Source organism: Ciconia boyciana, chromosome 1, assembly GCF_034638445.1.
Source record: "Ciconia boyciana chromosome 1, ASM3463844v1, whole genome shotgun sequence".
Classification (NCBI taxonomy): domain Eukaryota; kingdom Metazoa; phylum Chordata; class Aves; order Ciconiiformes; family Ciconiidae; genus Ciconia; species Ciconia boyciana.
The window spans coordinates 99,064,768-99,090,490 of record NC_132934.1 but is presented as its reverse complement, the minus strand read 5'-3'; the positions used below and the strand labels follow the sequence as shown (position 1 = coordinate 99,090,490).

Genomic DNA, 25,723 nt, shown 5'->3' with positions numbered 1-25,723 from the left:
TTAAGTCATGTCTAAGTCAAGTATTGGGAAAACTGGGAAACCCTTAAACTTCAGCAATTTCTGTTTTGCAGTTGAACAAAAAAATTGTCTACATCAAAGGCTGGTGATAAATTTTCCAAACAGGGTTATAAAAAATGAGAAAGGTATTATATTACGTACATGCAGTAAATGGATTACGCTCCTAATTTCACTGCTATCTGAAAGATTATTTTGCATAGCTCTTTTATGGGGAAACACATGGAATGGTTAGATTAAGCATTACTAAGAAATATAAAATTGCTTGCAAAACTGTATACGACTATTTAAAAGACAAGCAGAAATGTCTCAAGATGAAGCAGCAGGTGAATATTTAAAACAAATGTATTTTTAAAAATGTTTATTGAAACACCTTCATTGCATCATGCAGGATACAAAAATTATTAGAAAACCTTTATAACCATACTTCGGAGTAAAATCAAGATACATCAGGGAAAAATAATAATTATATAAACCAAAGCAATTTATTTCTGATAGTTTTGTAAATCATTAGATTACAAGCTGTGATCTGCACAGATGATAACAATTATCTTGCGATGACAGTCGCTTCTTTTGTGATTCAAGTCAAAACGGATGTTCGTCATGCTAGAGCAACCATATCACCTGTGTATACCACAAAAAATTCAACCCTTTCATTACAGATACAGGGTTTAAAAAGCATAACAAAAATATTCTGCCAGCATACTTCTATTCTGCTTTCAGTTTTTTATTTGTTCCATCAAAAGCCATTAACTTTTCATCAAGAAAAAAAAAGGCTAATGTGCTTTCTTCTATTACACAAACAACATAGCACATAAGTTTGATTACTGAAATAGAACCTCTTTAAAGTCATATTATAAGAGACTTTTTTGAAGTTCAGTTCAATTAAATAATTTATGTTTTTGCAATATGACTCAAGGACTTGGAAGTGATTTTAAAATGGGGGACCACTGCACCCTCAGTATTTTTGTTGTTTTAGGAATCTCAGTCTCTGGTACTTAAAATTTTCAGGGGTTTTTATTCATGCACTGCTTAGCATAATCTCTTAGAACTTGCCTCTCTCTTTTTATTCTATTTGACAGTATTATTCTGTGCAGATATGCATTTTAAAAAATGCATGGGGCTGAAAACTTGTCTCCAAAGAATTTAGATAGGTAGAGATTTTGATGCTGGCTTCAAGGGGACCAATGTTTGAGAGGTTTCTGTAGAGCTTTCACTTGGCACAGAGTAAGGGTAGAACCATGCTGGGACCTTACTACATAAAAGAAAATTGCCATAGGGTCTAGAATCAGCTCATTCTATTCAACAGGGAAGATTAAAAAAACCCCTCCTTATGAGGAAGTTAATACATGTATTTCCATTTCATATCCTTGTGGAAAAATGCATCTTTATAAAGCTATCCTTCTCTTTTTTTGTTGAGCTCCATAGATGCAAACTTTAAACATACAGTTGGTGTCACTGGGTGTTTGAACACACAGAATACATAACAATTTAATTTCTTTAAAAGTCTTCAAGAGTTTTGGCACTGTCCCCTTACAGATAGTTAGGTACAACTAACAGTTTGACACTATGATAAGAGAATCATAAAACTCTTTGGCTGTGTTGTAATACTTAACTACAAAGGCAAGAACTGCATGTACCCTAGGGTTGCTTTTTTGTTTATATGTTTATAAAATACTTGACTAAAAGTTTTAAAAAGTCACCTAATCATCTCTAAATGTCAAATGCTGCATATTAAAATATATGCTTATTACACCTTTTTGTTCCATTACTAGAATTTTTGCATACTGATGAGAACACACACACTGTAAACTGTTTAGTATGAGTTTATGAAGATGTTCTCCATATAGGAGAATTTGTAGAAAATTATCATTGAATCAAGATGCTGTAATTTAAATTGCCCGATTATCCATTTTGGAGCACTATGATTCTCTGAACAGCTTTAGCTCTTTCATTCCTATAAAGATCAACTACAACAAGTAACAAGCCCCCCTTTTCCATGCATTTGTAGAACCGTCTCATTCTGAGGTTTCGGGTGCACATCATAAGGAGACATTTCAGAGTTTTCACTGGCTTTTCAGGTTTCACTACATATGGCTAACTTCATATGTTGCGTTATTGCAGTATGCCCTATTGCCCCCTTTTATTATAACATGAAGTGGGTGTAGCCTTCTGCGCCTGTAACAATAACATCCATCCATATCCTCATGGCTTCTGGTGACGGAGCAACCATATAGTATATCCGGTCATGTGTCTTAACACTGAAAGTGAGCAACGGGTTGGGACTCTAAAACAAAACAGAAAGAGGGATAGCAAAAGAATTCAATCAAAAGTCATATATTGGCACCAGAAGTAAAATTACTTACAGGGAGATTTACAGTAGGGTTAAGGAGAAAGATAAAACGCAAAATGCTGTAGCACTGCATCCTACATTGCAGCACTGGAAGCAGAGATGTGTTTAAAGTGTTTGCATCCAGCATAAATACTTTCTACGACATAACTTCCACTAGACTATTACACAACAGTACCGGGCTCCAAATTGTTGTTTCATGCCCAAACAGCTAACTCCCCCACTCTGTCCAGTGGTAAATACCACCCTGGCTTTCACAAATCCACTTGCCAAGGATATATTCAGCTTGTTCACAGCTCATATAAATTACAGGTGAGAGGCAGGGGGTGCCACGAACTGCAGGCACCAGTTAACTCCCTCCCTGTGATAGATGCATACAGCCATCCCTTGATTTGCCAAAGCCACTGATTTTAGTGGTCTCGCCACTGGACTAAGGAATTCCTCACAGCAAATCCCATGTGGGACCATCACTTGGCAGGTAGACTCTCTCTTATCTCTGCTTTCATCAGTATAAAAAAACCCCAGTGCTAATCACTGATCTGACTTCATCTTCCTTTTCATCCACTCTGGGGTTTTTTGTTTGTTTAATAATGTCAGCTCTCCCTTTGACTTTACAGCAGCTACCGTACTTTGGGTACTGCCATATGATACTCAGTTAAAACAACAATAACAAGGTTTACCTTATATGCATTCTTTAGGTGATCATAATAGACTTCTTCAATAGCTTGAAAATATATTACGCCTTTTAATTTAGTTTCGTGTTTGTCTAAAATGGAAAAGAGAGAATAACTTTTGAGAACTGAAATGAACGGTACTTCAAGAAGCAAAAGCTTAATTTGCATTTCCATGTATGTTCAGCTGATAACTAACTGGATTAACACTTCAGCTTGTGAAATCCCATAGAAATCTTCAACCTTTCTTACTAGTTGGTCGGTTTTGTTGAAAGCTGCATTTCCTACTTTAATATGTTTTCTTTTCCACCTGGTTTCCAAGGAAATAAAGCTTTTGCAATTTCCTCATCTATTTGCAAGTCACTTCCTTCACTGAAGCATCTAAACATTATGGCCGGTATTAGCGAACAGAAGGACAGATGTCTCTGAGATACATCTGATCCTCCAATTCCATGAAAGCCAGACAGACTTCACATAGCTCGCAGGCTAAGACCTACAGTTTGCCTTCAAAGGAAAACTGTTATGATAAGCAAATTTGAAATACAGTTTGATAGCAAAAGCTTTATATTAGAACATCACTTGTGCTTTTACTTATTAAAAAAATGCTTCTTCCCATTTATTATAATCTCCCTCAGTCTCAAGCTAATATTTATTATTCACATGTGAGGTTAGCAGACTGTAGGCAAGTTTCTATGAGCTCTGACACATGGAAAAGTTTACAGGAAGTTAAAAGTTCCTGGGCACCAGCTGCAGCATCATAATTGTCTGTTTGCACTCTCCTACTCTGACACCCAAGGTAAAAGCCAAATTAATTAGATGCAGTTTGCCCCTGTTGTGAGAGAGACCTCCCCATTTGCTTCAGAGCACCTGAGGTAAGAACGCCTGAATGGATAGTTAGTCCAGGGAGGCTGCTAACAAGGAGTAGGTTGTTATCCAGTGGTACTGTGTTTCTGGTACCAATATTCCACTGCAGCAAAGCTGAAAAACACAGTGGGAGTCTTCTCGCTTAAGTTTTGATATCTACAATGGAGATACAGCTGACTTAATCTCCCTTTAAAGGCAATGGAAAGAAGCAGACACTTGCCAGGGGTCAGTTCTAAACTATTTTAGACATCTTCTGATAGTGCCTTCTGTCCCAGTGTTAGCTAGTGAATCACTAGGGCAAGGGGGATACAGACTGTGAACTTAACATCTTAACAGTCACAACTATAATGTTTCACAAGAAAAAGCAACAGGGCAGATAAGCATCTACAGTACCCTCCATTTTCCTGCAACAGAAGAGAAATTGTTAAATAATCCTGGATGGTGTTAAGAAGCATCGCAACTGCATACGACACTGAAGGGCAAACTTCCTTCCACTCCCAGTACTTTTATATTAGGGGAATATAATGCCTTCTGACCCCAAGTTAGTATCACCTTGACACTGAACAGTCATGCAGAACATCTTTATCGGTCCCATGAGAGATTCTGCTGTCATTTTGAACACTCAGGAAACTCAGCTTACATCCTATCAGTAGCTGCAGGCAGTTTCCAAAGCTTCACATGATGGCAAAAAGAAATCCCAGAGACCAAATGATACAGCCTTGGGAATCTCCCTGCCAGCCCCCAGGGGACCGGTAGAAGTACAGAGGTATAAGATTATGACATTATAGCACACATTATACTAAGCTAAATGCAATACCATACAAAGTATACTGTCTGTGCAGTACAAGCGAACAGTGATGCACTCTCCTTTCAAGCCCCACCTGGGGTCTTGGTTACAAGAGCATTTCAGGTACCCACAAGCTCCCATCACAACAGTCTTCGTAGAGTTCCCTGGGTACTTCAGGTCAGAAAGTGCATATGCTTCAGTCGCTGCGCTAAATTGTCAGACTTTAGGGTAAGTTCTTTGTTCAGTACATTTGCAGAACTAAAACAATATACCAGTATATTCGCTTAGAGTTCAGTTACTCTGAATTTACAGCATCAATATTTATTTTTGAAGTCTACTATATATTTAAAGATCTAGACGGATCCTCACTCATACATGCAGCTGCATTTGTATGCGGCTGGTACAGAATTCTCATGAAACTACGTCTGTTGGCTGGAGTCCTTCAGACATTACGAAAAGTTTTCTTTGGTAATTCAAATTGCATTATGACAACTGTACTGTACTCAAAACCGAAACTGTTAATAGTTAACATAACTACTACTAAAAAAAAAAAAAAATCATACCAGATAGGAACACTGCTGTATGTTACAGGCCTTGCTAACCAATAAACCAGATATTAAGAACAAAATAAGAAATGTTTGTTATGTTCTTCATAGTATTACTGCAAACTAGTAAGAAATATTCAGTGGCTATGTAATGAATGACTGTAATGAATTGAAATATGTATTTTAAAAAAGATGGACTGAGCAATGCATAACCCTACCATCAATTTTAAGTTCCTTATGAGTTGCTGGAAAGCAGTAATGTTATAAAAGGGAATGGAGCTGTTTGGGTGGTTTTTTGTACTTGATGTTTTCTTCTGCTTCTTAGCAATGACCATCCTACATATGCCCCCTGTCTCCCCTATCCTAACAATAAATATTCAGAACACGAAGTCATTTTTCTGGCTTTCTCTGAAACTTCAAAGTCAAACCATGTGTAGATTTGCACAGCAATAAGAGAGACATACATGTTCTTAAATTCCAAATTTCTGGGTTTACCCCAAGATAACAAATTCACGTAATGCTTATGATGGCTCCAGATACCGTATAACAACTTAGCATACAGAAACCTCTTTAGAGTATTGCATATTGTTCATTTGAAATTCCTTAGACTCTCAAAATATGGCAAACTCTCAAAGTCTACTCCTGTATATTTAATTTCCTGAAAGACTTTTCAGCACATCAAGCAATGGGACTGCAGAAGCATTCAATTTAATTTAATGGTAAGTATAGTAAATTATATTCTTGTATGAAGGGCACAAGAAATCATTCTGTCATTGGGAGAAGTATATAATATGTAAAAATAAATTATGTGGAGCCATTATTGTGTGTACGAGGAACCTGATGATTTTCCATTTTTTCCTCTTGCCTATCCACATCTCTCCCTTTGTCCGTTATGCTCATTTCTGTCTAACCTGGTGTTAGGATTGAACACTATAGGGACGGGATTGCATGAGCTCTGATTGCGTGTGTAAAACACCCAATTAAATGGAAATGTAAGTTTTACTCAGGACTCCCTACACGTTCATAACTCAGCTGAGGTTGATAGAAAAATAGAGGGACAGGTGTACCCTAGTAGTGATCCTGCAACCTACCTGCATAATAAGTAAAAGTTCTCTTATTTCTGTCAAAAACAAACCATCGTTTTTTCCATGTTTTAATTTTTCCTCCCATTTTAATCAGAAAGCCTCGGCAGGTCTTCTCTGTGAGGGAGACATGGTAACAGGTCTCTATGTTGTGACCGGCTGTTTCGATGTGACTTCGTAGGTCAAAGTCTTCCTTTCTAACAGGCAAATAGCGAGTCAAGGGACGGGCCTACAGTAAAAGAAAATAAAATGATATTATTTTTAACAGAAGTCTTAACTTCTTCACTCTTTCTGCTGCAAGGACATAACTGCAAACCGCCCACAGATTCTAAGAATGAACATAAGAAAAATAAAGAGCTTTTGGTGCAGCCCTAATTTGCTTTAAAAGAAAAATCTTGTAACTTTACGAAGTGTTGCACAACTTTTATAAAAGTGAGATTAGAGCATAGGAGTTTCTTGAAATCATCAGCTGATAAGCTGGTAAAACAGGAGCCACAGCATAGAAAGGTTGTTTTAGAATTAAAACATTAATTACACGTAAAAGTGTGTTGGTGCTTTAGATGAAGTGTGAGAACTTCGTTTGCACGATGTTAAGCAAACCCTTTATTTCTCTGGGCTAGATACTCATGACACATCTCTCACTCATTAATATTTTACTGCTACAGGTATTTTCATGCAAAGTATACTATAAATAATAAGAACATACTATTACAGGAAAAATTAATAAGGAGAGTACTACTACTAGTAATATAATAATAATTAATGACTAGTTAGTTTCACAGAGATTGCTGTGAACAAAATAGAATTATTTTCTTCTGAACGAATTAAATGTGGTATCTAGTTCACAGTCAGCAATACGGTACAGAGAGCTGAAGCGCACCCCTCTGCAAGAGGCAGCAAAGCAGCACAGGAAATGGTGCCTCATTCTTGATTGCAGTTCAAGACTCTGCATCAAGCCTGGATAGCATCAGTTGGGAGAACAAGTAGGAGGAGGTAGCTATTTGGGACCTCTGCCAGCTGAGGGAATATGCTTGTTTTCTGAGCCTGAAGGGTCTATGCACCCCCCTCCCCCCCATTTTAAACGCAGAATACAAGTCTCCCAAGGCTCCTGCTGCAGTCAAGGCAGACAGAGGCTACATCACAGGGCGATTCAGAACAGAACCTGAATTTAGGTGCTTTGAATGACCTGTGAAAGGAACATCTCCCTCTCTCTCTCCCCCCCTGGCTCCAGAGAAATCAGTGACCTGGAGAATCTAACCTGCCCCTGCTCCATGCCTAAAGTTAGCCTGTTAAATCCCACTGTGAGTCACAAATCAAAGGGACTTTCCCTCATTGCATTCTCAAGAACCTCTTGGCGCAATGGGAGCTGTGTTGCCCGCAAGAACTCTTTAGCACCCATCTCAAATTATGCAGTCCTGTATGATACAAGCTGCCACCAGCTTTGGCAAGTGCAAAGATGGAGTTCCTTCCCCTAGTTCACGTTTCTAAGTGTCAGAAAGTGCTGGAAAAAAAATTAAAAATTGGGTCTCACTGTACAAAGGAAAGAAAAAATTTAACAAAAAAATCATAGTTATTTTTGACAGATATGTTTTGTCTTCCTGCCAATTCAGTCTTCAGCCTCTCTGCCAAGCTTGCCAATTAGCAGTAACTGATAGCGCATTCTATTACAACACATGCACGCTCCAATTTGGGATAAAGATACAAGCATGGCGTTGTTGATTACGCCATACTTGAGCTGTCATTAAAATTTCTTAGAAAAAAAAAGTGGCAATCAAGTAAAGTATGCATAAAACTTGACATTTGGTAATTACTTTTCATATAAAAACAAAGAAATGGATATATTTAACCAGAAACAGCTTAAAGTTCCTCTGGGGCTTTCCTATTGTTCTGATTTAGTATTAAAAATATCAATTAAAAAGGCAAGTTATGTAGGAATGTTCATAAAAAAATATAATAGCAACTTGTGAAACAAAGATTTAGCAAAGGTAGCACAGATAAAAGCAGAAAGATATTCAAATATGATATGGAATCTTCTGCACTCAGATACATATATTAAGATGGAGACATTGTCTTGCTATACTATACTAACGATAAAATGACTGCCTAGTCTATTTGCTATACCATGTAGATCTTATTAGTTGTGGTGGAATAAACAAATAGGTAAGACCTCTGAGCCTAAAGAAAGCTCAAGATACCTCTGATTCCTCACAAGAAGCAAGAAGATGTAGGAGGTAACACTGTTTTAGTTAAATAATGTTTCCTGTGTTGTATAGTCCCAGTAACATTAGGAAAAATACTATTTCCTCTGTAGAGTAGATGTGGAGCTGGAAAACCTTCTTTATCTGTTTTTTTCAGCCAAATATTTGGAAGTTACGATTCACATTCCAAGGTATTTTATGTATTAAAAGAAAGGAAAACAAAAAACCACCAGGGGTTTATAAAATTAACACACTCACAAATTTCTGTTGTTCAGGCTAAAAAATTCTGCTCTGCCCACACTCAGTAACAAACCTTATAGGATTACTATTTATACTTTACATATAAGATGCTAAATAGATATCTATGCTATTATTTAACTTTAAATGAATACCCAGACATCTATCTAAGGCTCCAAGAGCCCAAACACACTTTTAGCGGCACAGTTACGCCTCAGAAATACTAAATCCATCTATTCGACTGAAAGCAGTTCTGTTTACCATTGGCAGAAATACAGTTAGTCCCTTCTGTATATCAAGGGGAGGTCTTGCACTTAAAAACCATTTCATGTCAATGTATCTCACCTGTGCTCTTTGTTTCTCACGTATTTTGACTTCCTTTTCAATTAATTTTTGCCTCTGGCTAGTTTCTTCTTCCAATCTTTTCTCCAGTTGCTCTCTGCGGCGCTTCTCTTCTTCCAGAGCTCGCTTTTTAGCTTCCATCTCCCGTTCCTAAATACCAAAGCACATGCAGAACTTCAATTACATGTGAAACTATAGCTGATAATGTAATTTCTAGCTAGGACTCAATCCCTTTTTGCCTCTTAAGTAGGCAGAAATATACATTCAGCAAAGTGGACCGAGAATTGGAATCAGAATTGCAAACATTACCACTCTAAAAATTAAGTTTCTTCTTAAGCAGCTCTCCTAGCAGGTATAGGAGCAATGCTGACCTAGCCTCTGATGGGATTTTGCCATCAACTCACCCACAGAGATAGCAGCTATGGCATATGGGCTCAAAGATGTAGTATGATGGTGCAAACAGACCAAACTAAAGGGGGAGAGGTAATTTTTTAAGTGTCCATTAGGTGTAAACTATTTAGGGTCCAATGTTGCATTTAGGAGGATGTTATCTAACTAACATGCCCACTCTTAGTTTTACTCATAAAACTATGCTTACCCTGGTCTCAAGCAGCCTGGTCTTTTCAGCATGCGCTTGTTTCAGAAGTCTCTCCATCTCTTCTATTCTTGCAACATTTGAAGTGCTAGCACTGCACAAAAAAAATCAGTTATTTAAAAGAATACTTGGTATTTAAAGATGCATTTTACAGTCCAACATTAGACAGTTTAAGAATGGAGTTGATACTGTTCTGATCCAATTCAGTGCAGTAGGCACTAACAAAAAATTTTAAAGTATATGGTATGCTCTCAATGTATACATTCCCCATGCAGAGTTGTGAAAAATGCAGATTCAAGTGCCTAAAAATACATCTTGTCAGTCCCCTGTGATCTGTCGATAAAAATAAGGAGGATTAAGAGGTATGCATAGTGGCCATTCAGTGACAGAGCAGTGTCAGGAAGGATCTACTAGTTAAAGTAACGGGCAAGCCAAACAAACAAGGGGAATCACAAAGAGTGCTAGATCCTGGCCCAGCACAGTACAGCTATCACCTTTGCCTGTCCTTTTTTATTTTGTTTCTTTTCTCCAATAAAATTTATTTGTTTCACCTCAATTTAACAGCCATTTCAACTGTGGCATTTCCATGGCATGCTCTCTATTTTATTTTTCATCTTATGCTGTTCAAGAAAAACAGTTGATGTTAAATATTACTGTATTACCATTAATAATGCCATTAGACTAAAGCACAATGTGAAGAAATAGAATGGATTCACATGTTTAGGGCAAAGAGACACTTGGCCTGGGATTGTACTGAAAACACTATCTGACCACTCAAATGGAAGAGGATGTCAGATGGCAGGTTTATTCATGCTACTTAACAGCATGCAGACCAACTGTGAAGGGACACAGGTAGAATGGAGGTAGTCCAAATATATGTCCTGGGCAAGGAAAAGAAAAAAGTAAGAACAACATCCTTCATTTTCTGAGCACGCCTCTAACGGTTATGTCTGTAAGACCAGGATTTTTGTCAGGAGTGTCACAGTCTTCAGAAGACATTTCTGTCTGATACTGGGGATATGTTTCATGAGAGAATACAATACAATACCAAAATAACATACCTCATTTAACCCAAGCTTGCAGAAAAGGTATAATCCATCCGAAATCCAGCTGAGCTCTAAAAGCTTATTGTCTCTGAAAAGAAGGGGGCCACTGACTTGCATGCCTAAGCCTAGTTTGGCCACACTGTGTTTAGTTGATGGGCCTAGAGAATCTGGGTCAAATAACTTTAGTAAAAAACAATGGGGCCATAAATTAAGTCATTTGAGCAACCCGGTAGATAGTCAATTGCATTAGGTTTTCCCATAGAAAACTTGTCAGTACTTCAGCTTAGTTAAATTCTTTCATCCTTGATTTGCTTATCCTGCTTACAGAAATCAATGCATAGCAGAAGATTGTAATCTCTGAAACCTCAACCACAAAAAAATAAGTTGCTAACGAATCTTGAAACAACTGCTGTTTGGTGAGTTGATGAATGACTATAGCGGTTCCGTTTCTTCTGTAGTTTGAGAACAGACAGGTTTTATTCATTTCCAGGAAAAAAAAAAAAGTCTCTCTCATGTTATACAAGGTAATATATACCTTATATATTTTAAATGTGTCAGAACAAAGCAAGATAAATTGTTTTCCTTTAAAGTCTGATATGGCTAGAAAAGATTCTCAGACACAATCTAAAACAATCTGAATTCATTTTGCTTAAGGGAAGTTTTGTCAAGGAAAATTAACTGCCTGTCTTCCAAGACTTAACAAAATCAGCCCACATTCTTTTCTCCCCTCACCAATCTTTGCCTTGTGAGAAACTGAAATGTCTGTTGTAATGGGTCCTTTTCTGTTTTTTTGATTGTTTGGGGGGGGGTTTGTTGTTGGTTTTGCTTTTTTTTTTTCCTTTTCCTTCTGGCATTGGCTGGAAGCTGCAGAAGAGCCAGAGAGCGCCAGACAGGCAAACAGCACCAGTGAAATTCAACAGCTCTCGGGGCTCCCCAGTCCTGGGCTGGAGATTCCAGGAGATGGCCTCGAGGTAGCTCAGACAGACACCATCTTCCTCCAAAATGGTCAGAGCAGCAAGTCAAAGAGACAGATTTCATACCGCTGCCATGTTAGATTACTGCAGAGATAACAGTTAATTCCTAGCCTGTCTCCAGCTATCAGAAACTTGCTGACTATGCATCTATTTAAAACAAAAATCCTCAAAACCCGAGTCCTAATGTTTTTACTTTAAAAAAAGACCAAACAAAACAAACGCCCAGCCAGCAGAATCAGTGCCACTGGTATTTTTTGAAACCCTTAACATGGCAGTGATAAAGACTACAAGAGGAAATCAGTGGGCTGATACCCTGTTACAGGAAACAGATGCTGAATAAAACTCAACATGCTAGCCAAAAAAGCTGTCCTTGTGTTCACAAGGGATTCTTAATCCTGTGACAATGTTGTACTTAATTATCAGCCTGCACTTATGCTTGTTAAGCTGCTGGGGCAGGACTGTGAGCAGAAAGGAAAGCTCTATCATTAAAACCAGACTGTCAGAAGAAAATTTTTTGCACACAGTTTTGAGACTCAGCTGTACTTTTAACACAGATCATTGATGTTCCTTTTATCTGAGGCACGGTGTCTGAGCTGGCAGCCTGTGAGGATGAGAAAAGCAGCCGAGGGCTCTAAGCCTTGCAGTGTCATCTCTTTGTTTTTACTGACCTGAAAAAGGGAGGGGAAAGGACAAAAATAGATCGCCAGAGGAGCCCTAAGTGCTTCGGCATAAGGCTCTAGTACGTTAACATGCTGGACATGCAGAACAAGAGTACTTTATCATCGACAGATGCCTTTGAGAAGTTTCCTATCACAGGAAGTCTCTAGTGACCAGGGAAGGAAGCTCAGGTATTACCCACTCTGCAAAGAGCATCGACGACTTCGTGATTTCAGTTCAGGACTGACACTGATTTCTCTGAGGCCTTCAACATTATCACTTAGCCTCTCCGTATTTTTATTTTCCATCTTTAAATAAAGAGGCGACATGATAGTTAAACCTGATGATGAAGGGCTACACAAATACTAAATATTATGCCTGTCTAATGATCTTATATTTTCTTAACCAGTTAGCAGCATTCACATTACCATAACATCAACATGTACATATTCTCTTTTTTTCATTGTAACCCTATGACCATTACAACATCAGAAACAAAGATGATTTACCTGGAAATGTTATCTGGTGAGCATGCCGATATGCTTGTCTCCATACTGTCAGAACTGTCTAAGCTTAGTGTATCAAATGCATGGTCTTTGTAACTACGATCTGGATAATGGAAACTATTCAAATACACATTTGATTCGGATGCTGTTCTGCTGTAGAATTCAGGAGACTTCTGCCTTTGGTTTTCACATATACGTTGATGATTATATCCTACAGAGTACAGAGGAAACATTTCTTTTACACAGAAATATAACGTGATAGCAACACAAGTATTTTGAACATCACCTCAGTCTTACCTGCACCATTGACCAAGGTACTACAATATTACAGTTAATTTCAAAAGTTAATCATAACTGAGATAAAACAGGTATTTAAAGGTTTTATCTATGATCTACACTAATATATGCAGATTAGTATGGCTGACTTTTCAATATATATTCTTGTATGTGTATTTATGAATTTTTGAAAATCTAATTTGAATGAATGACATTTTCATTTTAAAATGAAAATTAGGCCTAATCTGGAAAGTAATGCAGCTAAATTCAGTGATCTAGAAGAATTGGAACTGATTAAAGAAAAGAAAAAAAAGTCCTGCTATTCAATGGTCTTGAGTACTTGTTTGGTTGATTTTACTGAATGTGGATTATTTTTTTCTGTTTGGGGAACTTTGCCTTCTGGTAACTGCAAGTTGGGCTTTTAGTTTCAGCTGAATTAATATGGGCTACTTGTCACGTCATCATAGTTACTAGTGTAGGGGTACTTTCCTGGAGTTTTGAAACTGCAGTTCACCCTACATGATTGAAGCAGATCCCTGTAGCTCAATGACTGTAAAGAAAAATATGGTTTATGCAACATTTAAGTTCTTTGCGCTGTTATTTTTCCACAATATCATCCTTTCTGAAAAGCCATCCTTCTTGAGCACAGGGAACTTTGTTTGGCTATGTCTCCTTTAAAAAATACTTCTTCAGAATTATTTTTATCTCATGTCTCCATTGCTCTTTGTAAATAATGCAGCAGTATTTATGCAGACTTACAGAGAGGTTGTTGAGCTTGCCTGATGAAGAGGAGAGTATAATTACAGTTGTCATTTTAACTGCTGAAGTTATTTTACAGTGCCCTTTTAAGGTTTGTTTAATCCATGTGATTACAAATGCAACTGCACTGCTCATCTTTTCCTTCAATCAATGCACGAAGTGAGACTTTCCCACAGCTCTGATGCTCAGTCAAGTTTATAATAGTCTCTGCACATTCCTGACCCAAAATGTGAGCTGGTGGCAGAGTTGGAGATTAGGAAGGACTGTTAGACTACATGAAAACCTCCCATTCGTACAGGAAACCAACCACTGACATTCCACAAATTTAAGATCAACAAACAGGAAAAATGCAGACAAATGTTCAAATGCAGCAAAGTCCAGATAAAATTTTTTACTAGACACCATTAAGACACAGATGTTAGGAAAACATGCTTAAAGTGAGAATATTTTCCTGCCTTATTCTCATTCTCGATCTGCACATACAAGGTTACGGCCTGGTATTTTCTCTGCCATGCTGGAGTGGGGAGAGTCCCAGTTCAGGGAGCCAACAACTGCAGCTCTACCTTGGAAAGGTTATAATATTCTCCAAAAGGTATCTGAAAAGCGTGACTGAAGCTGCATAATTAAAGCATATTATTAAGGAAATCATGCCCTAACAAGCATTTCCAAGGCAGATAGTTTCCTCTTTCCTCCTCACTTCCCTCTGTACCATACAAAGGTTTCTCACAGACAATTAAAGCTGTTTTCTAAGGAACTAATAGGACTTCACTTGCCATTTGAAAGAACACTAAATTTCAATAAAAGTTCAATTGCACTGATTAGTAAAAGAAACAAAAGGGACAGATACACCTCAGCAGTCATAGATAAAAGCATCGCGCAACACAGGTGTTACTGATTCACATGTGCAGTTTGGTTTTTTTCCCATTATTATGGCAAATGCTGCTGTTATTGCAGATAAGCAATTACCTTTCATACTCGAACCTTTGGAATGACTAATTGCTCCTGTGAAATGGTTATCAATTATTCATTATGGAAAGAGAGAAAAAAATAAATTACTGAAAGAACTTTATTCATATGCAGGTTTTTCTATTGAGACTTTTGCAAAACCTTGACTACTCAGAAATCTTTATTCCATATCTTATATTTCACTGAAAAATAAATGCAACTAAAAGGCATAGAGAAACATAGCTGTTTTACAAATGCTCTCCTAAAGGAAAGTCAACTTCCATGATGATAAAGACCCATTTTTAAGTAAAACATTTATCAGTTAAATTTATGTAATCATGCAAACGTAACTAAACACTGCAAGAAGTATACAGTTGTTAGGTCGCAAAATGAGACACATTCACAGAAACAAAGCATAACGCGATGTTCTCATTTTCTCCCCATGCTGTAAGCAACAGGGCAGTTCAAAGCTCAGGATCGGTGTCGTACTGACACCAAGAAGCCTCACAACAAACCTGCCTCCATTACAGCCCCACTTACACATCACACAGGCACAATCTATCACTTAAGGAATTTTTAACTGCTCAGGTGCCTCTTCACAGAACATGCACTTAAAATATTAGACTCCTCGTAAGATCCAGCACTTCACTAAAAGTTTCCCACAAGCCAAGGCTTGTATCAGCCAAGTCTAAGCTGATACAGAACTGAAATGTGTCTTGTTGCATTGGCTTGTATTCTCTGTAGTAACACAGTAAACTTAACACTGTTAACAGCCATACTGTTGAGCAAAATATTGCAAATATCCATAAAGCCATTTCATTAAAAAAAAAAATCCAAAAGAGTTATTGCAGAATCACAAAAAACAGATATACCACCACAAAATTATGGTGAGGTCAGAACTATAGGTGAAAGCTGTTATTAAAAGTGGCACTGTCAAGTATGTTAAAAAAATAGTACTTCATAAAAAACATGGTACAACATATTATTTTATTTCCATTCTTTCTCCTTTTTTTAAAGACTGACATTAACATGTCAAGATACATTTTTTGTATGGAAACATGCCAAAGTAGGAAGCCCAAGTCTGTCTACCTTGTCATTGTCACCCACAGATCTGCAAAGAGTTCTAAATTTTCTGCTCTACTTGTTTGGCTATGAGCAAAGAAGCAAAAAATTAGGCCTGCACAAAGCTGCAGCTCTGCAGATATTAGCATTAATCAGAAGTTTTGTTGTGACAGGTTATTTGACAGCAGGAAAAAAGAATTTTTGAAGTGCTATCATTATTTAACAATTATTTAAAAGTTTTCCAAGATTTTGGGAACAACTTGACAGTGCTGATGCAATTGGTAGTTTTGCCAAAACATGACAAAATAGATACAGCCAGGTGAAGGGATGTTTTCATACCTTTTCTGGCTTTTCCTGAGTTCGATAAGAGTAAAAAAAAAAAAAACAACAAAAAACAAAAAAGCAAACTGCTTTGAAAAGCTTATAATTTGTTTGTACATATATACCTTGCCCTCAGTATATTTTTTTCTGTAGAGCTTAGAAAGAATACAAATAATCATCTTGCTGGTACATAACTTCTCTGTCCCAACAGTTTTGTAAGACCAGACACAGCACTGGGAACATCTCAGCTCCCAGCTAACCGTTGCCTCTTCCCTCTGGAGTCTAGCCTGCAGTCAACAGGACTGAATTGTCTAACCCTCCCTCCTCACTCCTGCCTGTCCTTGCACAGGCTTTTGGCACCCAGCACCCCATGGGAGCTTCCTGGGACCAAGTTGTGACCTGTGCAGAGTGAGGTCTCTAGATTGTACCAAAGAGCAGCTGCTTTGTTCTTTTTGTTGCACATGGTTTGCTTACAAAGGCATGTACACAGGAGGTGAATTTATAAATATAGTCCTTCAAAAATACCTCATGAATGGCTGCTAAGAAATAGCTTTTTCCACTAATGACTTATATCAAAGATGCATCCTCTTAAACATTTTATAAGTTGCTCTTAAATCAGGCTATGATTACTGACAGTGATTGTTTCTTTCAAGAACAGTTCTTGAACTCATGTGACTGACTAAACACAGTTTTGGTAATCCTACAATAAAGACTATTTAGTACTTTAAAATCTTTCCTAAAATATTTCCTACTGGATCTGACCTAAAATGTATTCATAGACATTACTTGTTCCTGCGCAAAGACAAAGAGATTGAAATCCAGGTTCAAACTCAAGTGGTTGTTCTTAATTTTCTGACTTCATTTTTTACTTTCAATTTTTTCATCTCAGACTTTTACATTTACCTTCTTGGACTGAAATTAGAAAAACTGGAGAAAGCAAATTAGAGAAAACTCATTTTATGCCATTACTAATTTAGTGATGATTCTCAGATAATATCTTCACACTAGCTGAGCTGCCACTTCTTCCTCCAGGCACTGTTGAATATACTTTCTTTCAGATCTATATGAACATGCCAAAACACCTGGCCTAGAAGTTTACTCAATGCTTTTAAGCCCTAAGGAACGTGGTAAGCTACTAATACTGCTTCAGGAGTGCATCATCCTCTTTGTATAGCAGTCTGTGGGACACTGCACGATAGCCAGTGTTCCAGCGTGGATGAAGTGGTATTTATCATGCGAGACCCTGGATCTCCACTGAGCTGAGCACACCCAGCTCCAATGCACTTGGTGCAGCTATATGCGCAAGGTATCAGTAACTCGAGTCCCCCATGTCATTTGCAATACATCACCTTGAACACAGAAAACTGACGGAGTGAAAAACCTGTCAAGTGGGAAAAGAAAGGCAAAGAAAGCAAGCAGTGGTTCAATACACATGACAAGTCAAGAATACTTTTTATCTATTCATCACCTATTTTAGATGAACAACTAATTTTTGGAGGGGGAAGAGAAGTGAGCACATATTTATCAGTATAAGCAGTATCTGTACATTTGCAGAGTTCCACTGATTTGGCAGAAAATCTTGCTCCTCCAAAATATTCACTTAGTCTGAAAAGGCAAATCTGATCTACCTCAAGAATGTTTTTGTGAGAAATACAGTGTATTTATCATAGAGTGATGGAATAAAAGAACGTCGCCAAGGATATCCACCGACATGACATTTGGTTTTGTTTTCAATGATGTATTTAAGGATGTCTGCTGAAATTAATCTTAGTTACACAGACCCAAGTCTCACTGATTTTAGTGGAAGCCACATAAGATTTCAGAATTTTAATTGACAATAGTATTCCATTTCAGTTGTACTGTGTGGTATATTTAAATACTACACCATGTTCAAAACATTGCCGAAATCTCCCTGTCCCACAGAAATGCATGCCCTTTACTCATGACTTGGAAGAAAAGCTTGTTTTTCCTCCGTGTGCTGAGTGTGGGTATGAGGTGCTAGGGGAAACCAGAAATCACACCAAGTTGAACACAGACCCTTCCCTGCTCGTACCACCACACTGATTAAGGCCATGCCTGTAAGGCTCAGTGAAAGATGCCCAAGGATTGTTCCTCCAGCCTGAGCTGACACAGGCTGGGCTGGCGGCTATCTCATGGCGTAGGGCTGTCCCTCTTCAAAACCGGTTGTCATGGAGCAAGCTAGTCAGAGCAGCCCAGAGCAGTCCAGGGGAGGGATGTGGACAGGCAGTTACGCAGTGTGGATGATCACGTGTGTCCAGCACACCCTGGCCCTTTTGTATAGCTGGACAGAAATGCTCTAGGATCTGATTCTAGACGCCCGACTTGGATGTCTCTTTCCTTGCTGCGTTCTGCACTGCAGTGGGATACCCACATACCAGCAGAAAAAGCCATGCAAAAACTTCTGTGGTGTGTTACTGAGACAAAGAAACCTAGAAACAACAGCACTTAAGAGCAAGAGAAAGCAGTTATACTCTTCAAGCTCTTCCAACAGCAAGAAAGTCACGGAGCTCCGCGTTGAACGCAAAGGGAATAAACTCTTCACTAATTACTAAGAGAGGTAGTCAAGCCACAAATAATCCTTGCATTCCTATATCCTTCGTGTTTTAACTCTCTCTCTTACTTTGCAAATCCTGTGAGAGTTCAAGTAAAGCACCTGTCAGCAGCATCATTTCCCTTTGACAAAGCTGATGTTTCAGAATAGGCCACCTAGAACTTTCCTCTTTCCTAGTACAAATTAATCCTGTAAGGCTCTCCTCATAACTTAGTATTTCCATTCAGACTGTTGGATCTTGCAAAGAATAACGGTCATCTTCTAGTATGGCAGGCAGTATAGCACACATGATTCTTCATGGCATATGACAAGTACTGTGCCAAGTGCCTTAACAAATACATCTCTCGCTCTCCCCTGCCTCTCTTCTTTGTCAGGCCATAATTCAGTTTTGGTTTGTGTGGTTTTTTTCTCACTCTTAAGTCAAGAAATCTGCCTATACTCTTAGGATTTTCTTAATTGCATGCTGACAAAAAGAAGGAACATTAAAACTGATCAATTTATTTTTAAAACTTAGTATTTGCCTATATTAGGCTTGGTAACACTTTGTAATTGTGTTTTAGGTCACACACTAATGCTCTTTTGCAACCATTTTACAGAAATATTTCCAATTTTAAACACGTGATCTCTTGTCATCAAAGTTTAGCCAAACCATCCTTACTGATTTTCAAACTGAAACAAAGTGTTTTCTGCACAATGGCATAATGATGAATATGAACGTACCTGCAAGCAATTCTACCCTTGCAAACACATTACATCAAAGCAGCTTTCCAAGCTGAGCATGAAGCTCCTTTTTTATCACATCCGAAATACTTCAAGATAAGTTAGCCACAACACAGCAGGTTTGTGGAAGGCTTGCTGCATAACTAAAGCTCAAAAAAACCCAAATCAAACTGGATCAGCTCTATAAAGTTAATGTAGTAAGTCATGATCCCTTCTCAGCAAGCTTGTTCCATCCCTGTATTGAGTCATCTTGGTGCATATGGCTGACCTCAGTCAAGCTCTTTGACCTTTAACAGCTGCTAGCTCTGACAAGTCCTATAACAACAGGATGGATCCTATCTCAGCTCAGGCTTAGTCAGTGAGATTCTACATAAGGACCTCTGGCACTTTTATTGATAATGATGCTGCAGATGCCGGAAAGAAAAGGAGCTAACAGATGGCACTGAAGCAACTCCATTTCAAGATGGGACACTTATGAATAATGCATCTTGTTACAGCAGAAATTAAGTGTATTGACTCAAGTCAACAAACAACAGACACAGAACGCTATAGCTTAAAAGCTCATGTTTCAAAGATCAAACTTCCTTTTGGATCCAGAACTGTCATGTCCCTATGACAAAAATACAGCTATCTGTCCATGATAAAACACCCCTCTCCTTTCCTATTTTGTAGCCCAGATATTTAAGACTGGTGACAATAACACAGTTTCAGATTCTCAAAGGTAAGTCATGATACTGAATCTCTGTCTGGGGAATTACTTTGTCCAGGAAAAAAAAAAAGGAAGAAAAAAGAAAGCAACATGTAATATCTTTAATATGTTGCCTCAAAATCACTCACAGAAATTACCCAGTTAACCCAATGTGTATTTTTCAATATACTTTGCTTGTTTACTTGATTATATTTGGTGACCACGTACTTCAAAACTACATGTGCGCCTATGTCATCATCTTAACATCTGATATCTGCAAATTGCTTTTTTCACCAAGAAGGAAACTTTTATTTTACAGCCCTGTTGATTATAGCAACACCCGTTTCAGACTTATTTTCTGAAAAATTGAACACTGACTTTTAACAGCAATGAATCAAACAAAAAGGTCTTACCTTTGTGCATCCTTCTCGACTCTGACTCTTTGGTCATGGTTGCCAGGCAGTGGGGAAGTACGCTGCCACAGCTGTTGCTCTGTCCTAATGGTAAATGTCCCTGCAGGAAATTTTGTAAACATGTGCTTAAAACTACACTTCAAGACTTTTTTTGTATCAGCAACTAATGGTAAAACTTGCTTTATCATGGGTATCAGTGTCACATCATATCGATCAGCCATGGATATTTTAGTTGTGCACAGTCTGTATTAGACCAAAATGTTTTCAAAGTAATATCTCCACCTTGCTGCTGTTTGTTGATTTACCATGTCAAAAATAAAGAGTATTTTTGTTTTATACACAACTTTATCTTTACCATTTAGAGGCCTTATGTAGGAAGGAAAATAACCTGTTGAGTCTCTACAGTGAATTTAAACTAAACTAACTAAATACAATCCTTGAGATATATTAATCAAAATGCAAGATTACTGTTACAGCACGGCATTTCCAGAGGTCAGAATAAAGGCTGGGAGTATGGAAGCCTTCACGGATATTCCCGTATAAACCTGAATTTCTTTCAAAGTCAATTTCAAGGTGAATTTAGGGGGTTATGTAATGCTTACAGTGCTACCCACCCTTACCTCTAACATAATATAGGTTTTTATACAGACGTTGGAAGGCTATTAATAGCATGCAACTACGTACTTTAGATGCAATGCTTCGTCCAAGCGTAGCGCTGTTGAAGTGCGGTGATACAGACGGAGTCGTTTTCTTGCGAGGTAAGGTATCGCTCATATACATGCATTCCCTGTGCTGCTTCTTTCGCTCTTCCAGATTTCTGAAATGCTTCAAATGTAATTTGTTACACAGTTTTGACAAAATGAATTGACCTACTTGCTCAGTTATGCTCTATATGGAATATACTGAAGGTGATAGTCTGGGAACTTCACTGGAAAGAACAAAATCTAAAATACAGAGTACCTCCTGCTTCACAATGCTTTCCAGGATTTCTACAAATATCACATTAAAATCATGCTGGTTAAGAAAATACATTAAATTCACGTGCACTTTTTGTGTACATGTCCCTGTACCATTTTTTTTTTTTAAAAACTGATCTCTAGTGTACAAGTGGAATCCAATTACACAGAAAAACATTTATTTACAAGTTATTTTAATGAATTGGTGGCTTAAAACTGATACAGCTTTTGAGAGGCATTGTTCAAATGTATATGAAAAATTAATTTAGGACTTCAGATGCAGCCACCTGTACTTCACTGCTGCAAGTCGTCTGACAGTTACAATGGCTCCTAAATATTAGTATTTGCCTCTGTATTGTTTATTTTTGTTCAGTAATAGTCTATAACGCATTGTGTTGATTTTTAAATGAGCAAAGCCTTGAAGTGCAACATTCTGCAAGCACAATCAACTAATGATCTGTCATATCACTCTAAGAACTTCACACACAAATCAACTTCATGGCTACCATAACAAAACAAAACAAAATAACAATCCCAAATTATCAGCTTTGAATCTGTTACCTGTTGTTGCCTGCGGTGTTTCTTAGCTGGGAGAGGTGGAGGTGTATCAGATAAAGGAATAGGATCTACATGAGTAGCCATGACCTCAGGCCAATGGACTGATGGAAGTTGAGCAATAGAGCGAGGAGAAAGAGAGTGAGGAAACACAAATCCAGAACAGAGAGGTGATCTTAGCTTTATAGAAAAAAGAGAAATTACACACAGAGTTTTCTTTTTGGAATTGCTCAAAAGATACGGCACATACAAGCTGCATTTTTAGCACTGTGTTTGTTGGAGCGTTTAGCAGGAGAGAGATGTGTTGTATTGCAACTCAAGGCATATTTAACTACTGGCAGCATACTTTAACTGGCAGTACAAAAATGCCAAATTTTAAACCCGTTGCTGCCTTATTGCAACACAAAGACAGGTGGCTTTACACTCATAAGATTATTCCATTCCTTTAAAGGGGGATTTATTCAAAATTTGCTATTGTCATTACAAAGGCAAAAACATCACAAAGAATGAGGAAAAGAGAGAGTAAGCTAGAAGACACACATTGGACAGACTCCATGAAATAGCTAAGATAAGTAGAAGCTACCCATCTCCCCCAAATATTCAAGATATACTTCTTCTACCACCTCACAGGAAAAGGAAAAAAAGCTACAAAACATACAAAATTAACACCTAAGCACCATTGAACGAGTAATCATTAAATGTGTCCACAGACTGTTTCTCCAAAGGTGCATTACATTATAGTGTTTGACAGGCAAAGATTGTCACTTATTGCTGCTTGGGTCATAAGCATTCAGGTTTTTTGGCCTTCAAAGTCCCATCTACGTCATCAAAGACAGTTTACAACTAGAGCAGTCGTTCAGCTTTACGACTAAATCATTATCTGACTCGGTAACTGGCAGACGGCAGTTTGCCTTAGGGTTAATTTGTTACATGTTGAATTACCAAAAAATAAAAAAAAATAAAAAGAAAATAAAAAGGCAGCCATGAAAGAACAATGCAAACAAAGGGAAATGTCTCTCAAACAAACCTCTTTATTTTGTGGCTGGCTGGTCAGCACAGCCGTGGAAGGCTCAGTGGCAACTGCTTCAGCATCTGTGGGGGGCTGAGTGGAAGGGGATATATTCGTGGAATTGCCATACAGCTCACTAATTTCACTTACACTGATATAGCCCTAAAAGGAGGAATTCAGAAGTTAAAAGGAGCAAAAGCCAAAAGACGTGCAAGAGTATTAATGTATCCAGTACGATGAAAGTTAGTTTAGAGTGATACAGCCAAATATTTGTTATCATTGAAATATTCATCATAAATAAAATAAAATTATATTTATGTCAAGCTTATCAAATGTTGAATTCTGAGAATTGTTCTTCATTTAAACAAATACATTTGCGTGATCAAAAAGCAAACGTACATTAAGTGACCAAAAGACTTTACTAAAATGTCAATACCCTTTAGAAATTATGTAGCTCTTTCTCGGGAAAGCAGACTGGGGGAAAAGGAAGAACAAGCCTTATTCACCCATCTTTTTATTTCTTAATTTTTTTTTGGTCCATGTTTAAATAAAATAACTTACCCTGATTTGTTTCTTGCCTAACAATTAAGCTAGTCTGAGTAAACCAAATGACTAACAGAACTGGGAAGAATTTGCATAAGGACAAGCCATCGCTACTCTATAAATTCTGCTGACACAACACCTTCCATTTGCATTGTCTGGAAGTCAATTCTAACTTTTAGGTGTTACCAGGAGACTCAGGTAAGATGCTGTTAGTGTTACCCCATAGCCATTACGATTTGCCTCTTTTTTTTTTTTTTTTTTTTAAACAATCATACAGGAGGTGACGGACTGAGGAAAGGCATGGACATCAGAGTGTGCTTCTGCCTGCAGTTAAGATTTATGCAGGCAGATTTGAGATATAATGGCAGAATACAATTATTGCATGTATTCTGGTGTTAACTGAATAAATGTTATTTTAAAAATAAAATATAGATTCTAATCCATAGTGTAGAGGATGCCAGACTGTAAAAAGTCTCATGTCCTAACTTCTTATCCATAGAAAACTAAGCTATGCAAAAGAAAGAGTAAATCACTGTTGAAGCAATGTCATAAAAATGAGGTAGAAATATGCTTATTTTTTAAATCAAGATGGTAAGCTGCTTTTAAATTGAGAAGGTATTGAAGGGGCTATGTTTCTATTACTATACCAGCACACTGACGTGCCAGTATGTATACTTCGGCAATTCAGTAAGAGAAACCACAGACTGCTATACTATTTCTTCTTTTAAAAAAATGCATAAATTTAGCAATGATCATAGAAGGCAGGTTGAAAAAAAACCCAACCGTGTTATCTATTAGCATAATTCTCCATGTATTTTATCAGCTATTTCAAGCAGATACACAATTCTGGAAAATTAAGTATCATACTGTAAACACAGCACTCTAGAAATAGGAGGCAAATCTTGACTCAGATACCATGTGATGAACTATTAAATGAGAAGGAGACTGGGTAAGATACTAAAGTTCCCTTCTCAAAGTGCGTGGCCATATTACAGTAAAATAGTGTGATTAAACATAAAACTTGCTTAACCATCTTGTAGTAGCAGTATATCAGTAACCAAAACTTGGCAAGTCTATGAATGCAATATTGCATTCATTTGTGTAGAAGATAAAAGCACCCTCACCATTATATGAAAAACATTCAGTTCAGACTCACAACCCCAATGGGGATCCACCATGGGGTTAAAAAAAAAGCAAACAACAAATGACTTCACTGTGCATTAGCTCAGGCCTCTATTATATTAGATTAAATAAATGGTTTCAAGTCAGATGAGGCATCTTTGTCAACGCTTAACTTTTAAACAGCATTGATTTTCCTCAGTTGTTTAAGTACTAGGATAAGCATCCTGCCTCTTTACGTGAGGCCGTGCTGCTCTCTCTTGCTGTGCATGCAGGGAGTAAGCTTCACGATGGATGGGAGAGTCACGGACGTGTGCTTGGTGAGGAGGGGCTGGGAAATGTGGGACCACAGACTCAACTGATACGTGAGCAACTGCGTGGTGAAATTAGCTTCTGTGTGCAGGGAGTCTGTTTAAGCCTGCTTTTTAAAGGTGCCTGAACAGTCAGAGAAAAATAAAACTGAAGCAAGACAAACATAACGTCTGGCAAGGAAAGGCATTTCTTTTATAGGAGAGAGCCTATGGGGACACTGAGCTTAAAACAGATAGCCCATGCTGTTCCTTCTCTCATTTACCTTAGGGTAAGTCCTAACTGACTTCATTACAGTGAACAGAACAACACTGCTGAATAATCGATTTCAATAAAAAGAGTGTCAGGCTCACTTAATGTAGTTGCATTTTGAAATATCTGTGATTAAACAAACCATTATGTGGATACAAAGACAAAAATCAGAGATAGCACCCACTCTCTAGCGAGACAATGAACAGGTCCATCTCAGAAGAGCAACAATGAAGCTTAGACTTGCCAGATGTTCTGGTGGGAGGTCAGATGTCCAGGTCAGAGCACAACCTAGGACACTGAAAGTCTAAGCATCTGCAACATGGCTTGCAGTGAAGAAGGGTGCTCGACCCCACTG

The 25,723-nt window shown here is 37.8% G+C and overlaps 1 protein-coding gene across 11 annotated transcripts in view; it reads right to left on the bottom strand.

Moving 5' to 3' along the window:
• Window positions 1–359: 359 nt before the first annotated feature.
• The window catches only part of PHLDB2 (pleckstrin homology like domain family B member 2), a 111,180-nt gene continuing 85,816 nt past the window's right edge, over window positions 360–25,723 (bottom strand). For 8 of the 11 annotated variants that reach the window (XM_072884807.1, XM_072884869.1, XM_072884821.1 and 5 more), the window contains 10 exons: window positions 23,164–23,307; window positions 21,310–21,450; window positions 20,626–20,725; window positions 14,871–14,906; window positions 12,873–13,080; window positions 9,690–9,780; window positions 9,095–9,241; window positions 6,324–6,543; window positions 3,046–3,131; window positions 360–2,302 (listed from right to left, as the gene is read on the bottom strand). In XM_072884807.1, coding sequence (XP_072740908.1) covers window positions 2,162–2,302; window positions 3,046–3,131; window positions 6,324–6,543; window positions 9,095–9,241; window positions 9,690–9,780; window positions 12,873–13,080; window positions 14,871–14,906; window positions 20,626–20,725; window positions 21,310–21,450; window positions 23,164–23,307 — 1,314 coding nt within the window. In that variant the 3' untranslated portion in view covers window positions 360–2,161. The remainder of the gene's footprint in view (window positions 2,303–3,045; window positions 3,132–6,323; window positions 6,544–9,094; window positions 9,242–9,689; window positions 9,781–12,872; window positions 13,081–14,870; window positions 14,907–20,625; window positions 20,726–21,309; window positions 21,451–23,163; window positions 23,308–25,723) is intronic. The other 3 variants (XM_072884860.1, XM_072884888.1, XM_072884879.1) reach the window with 2 other exon arrangements.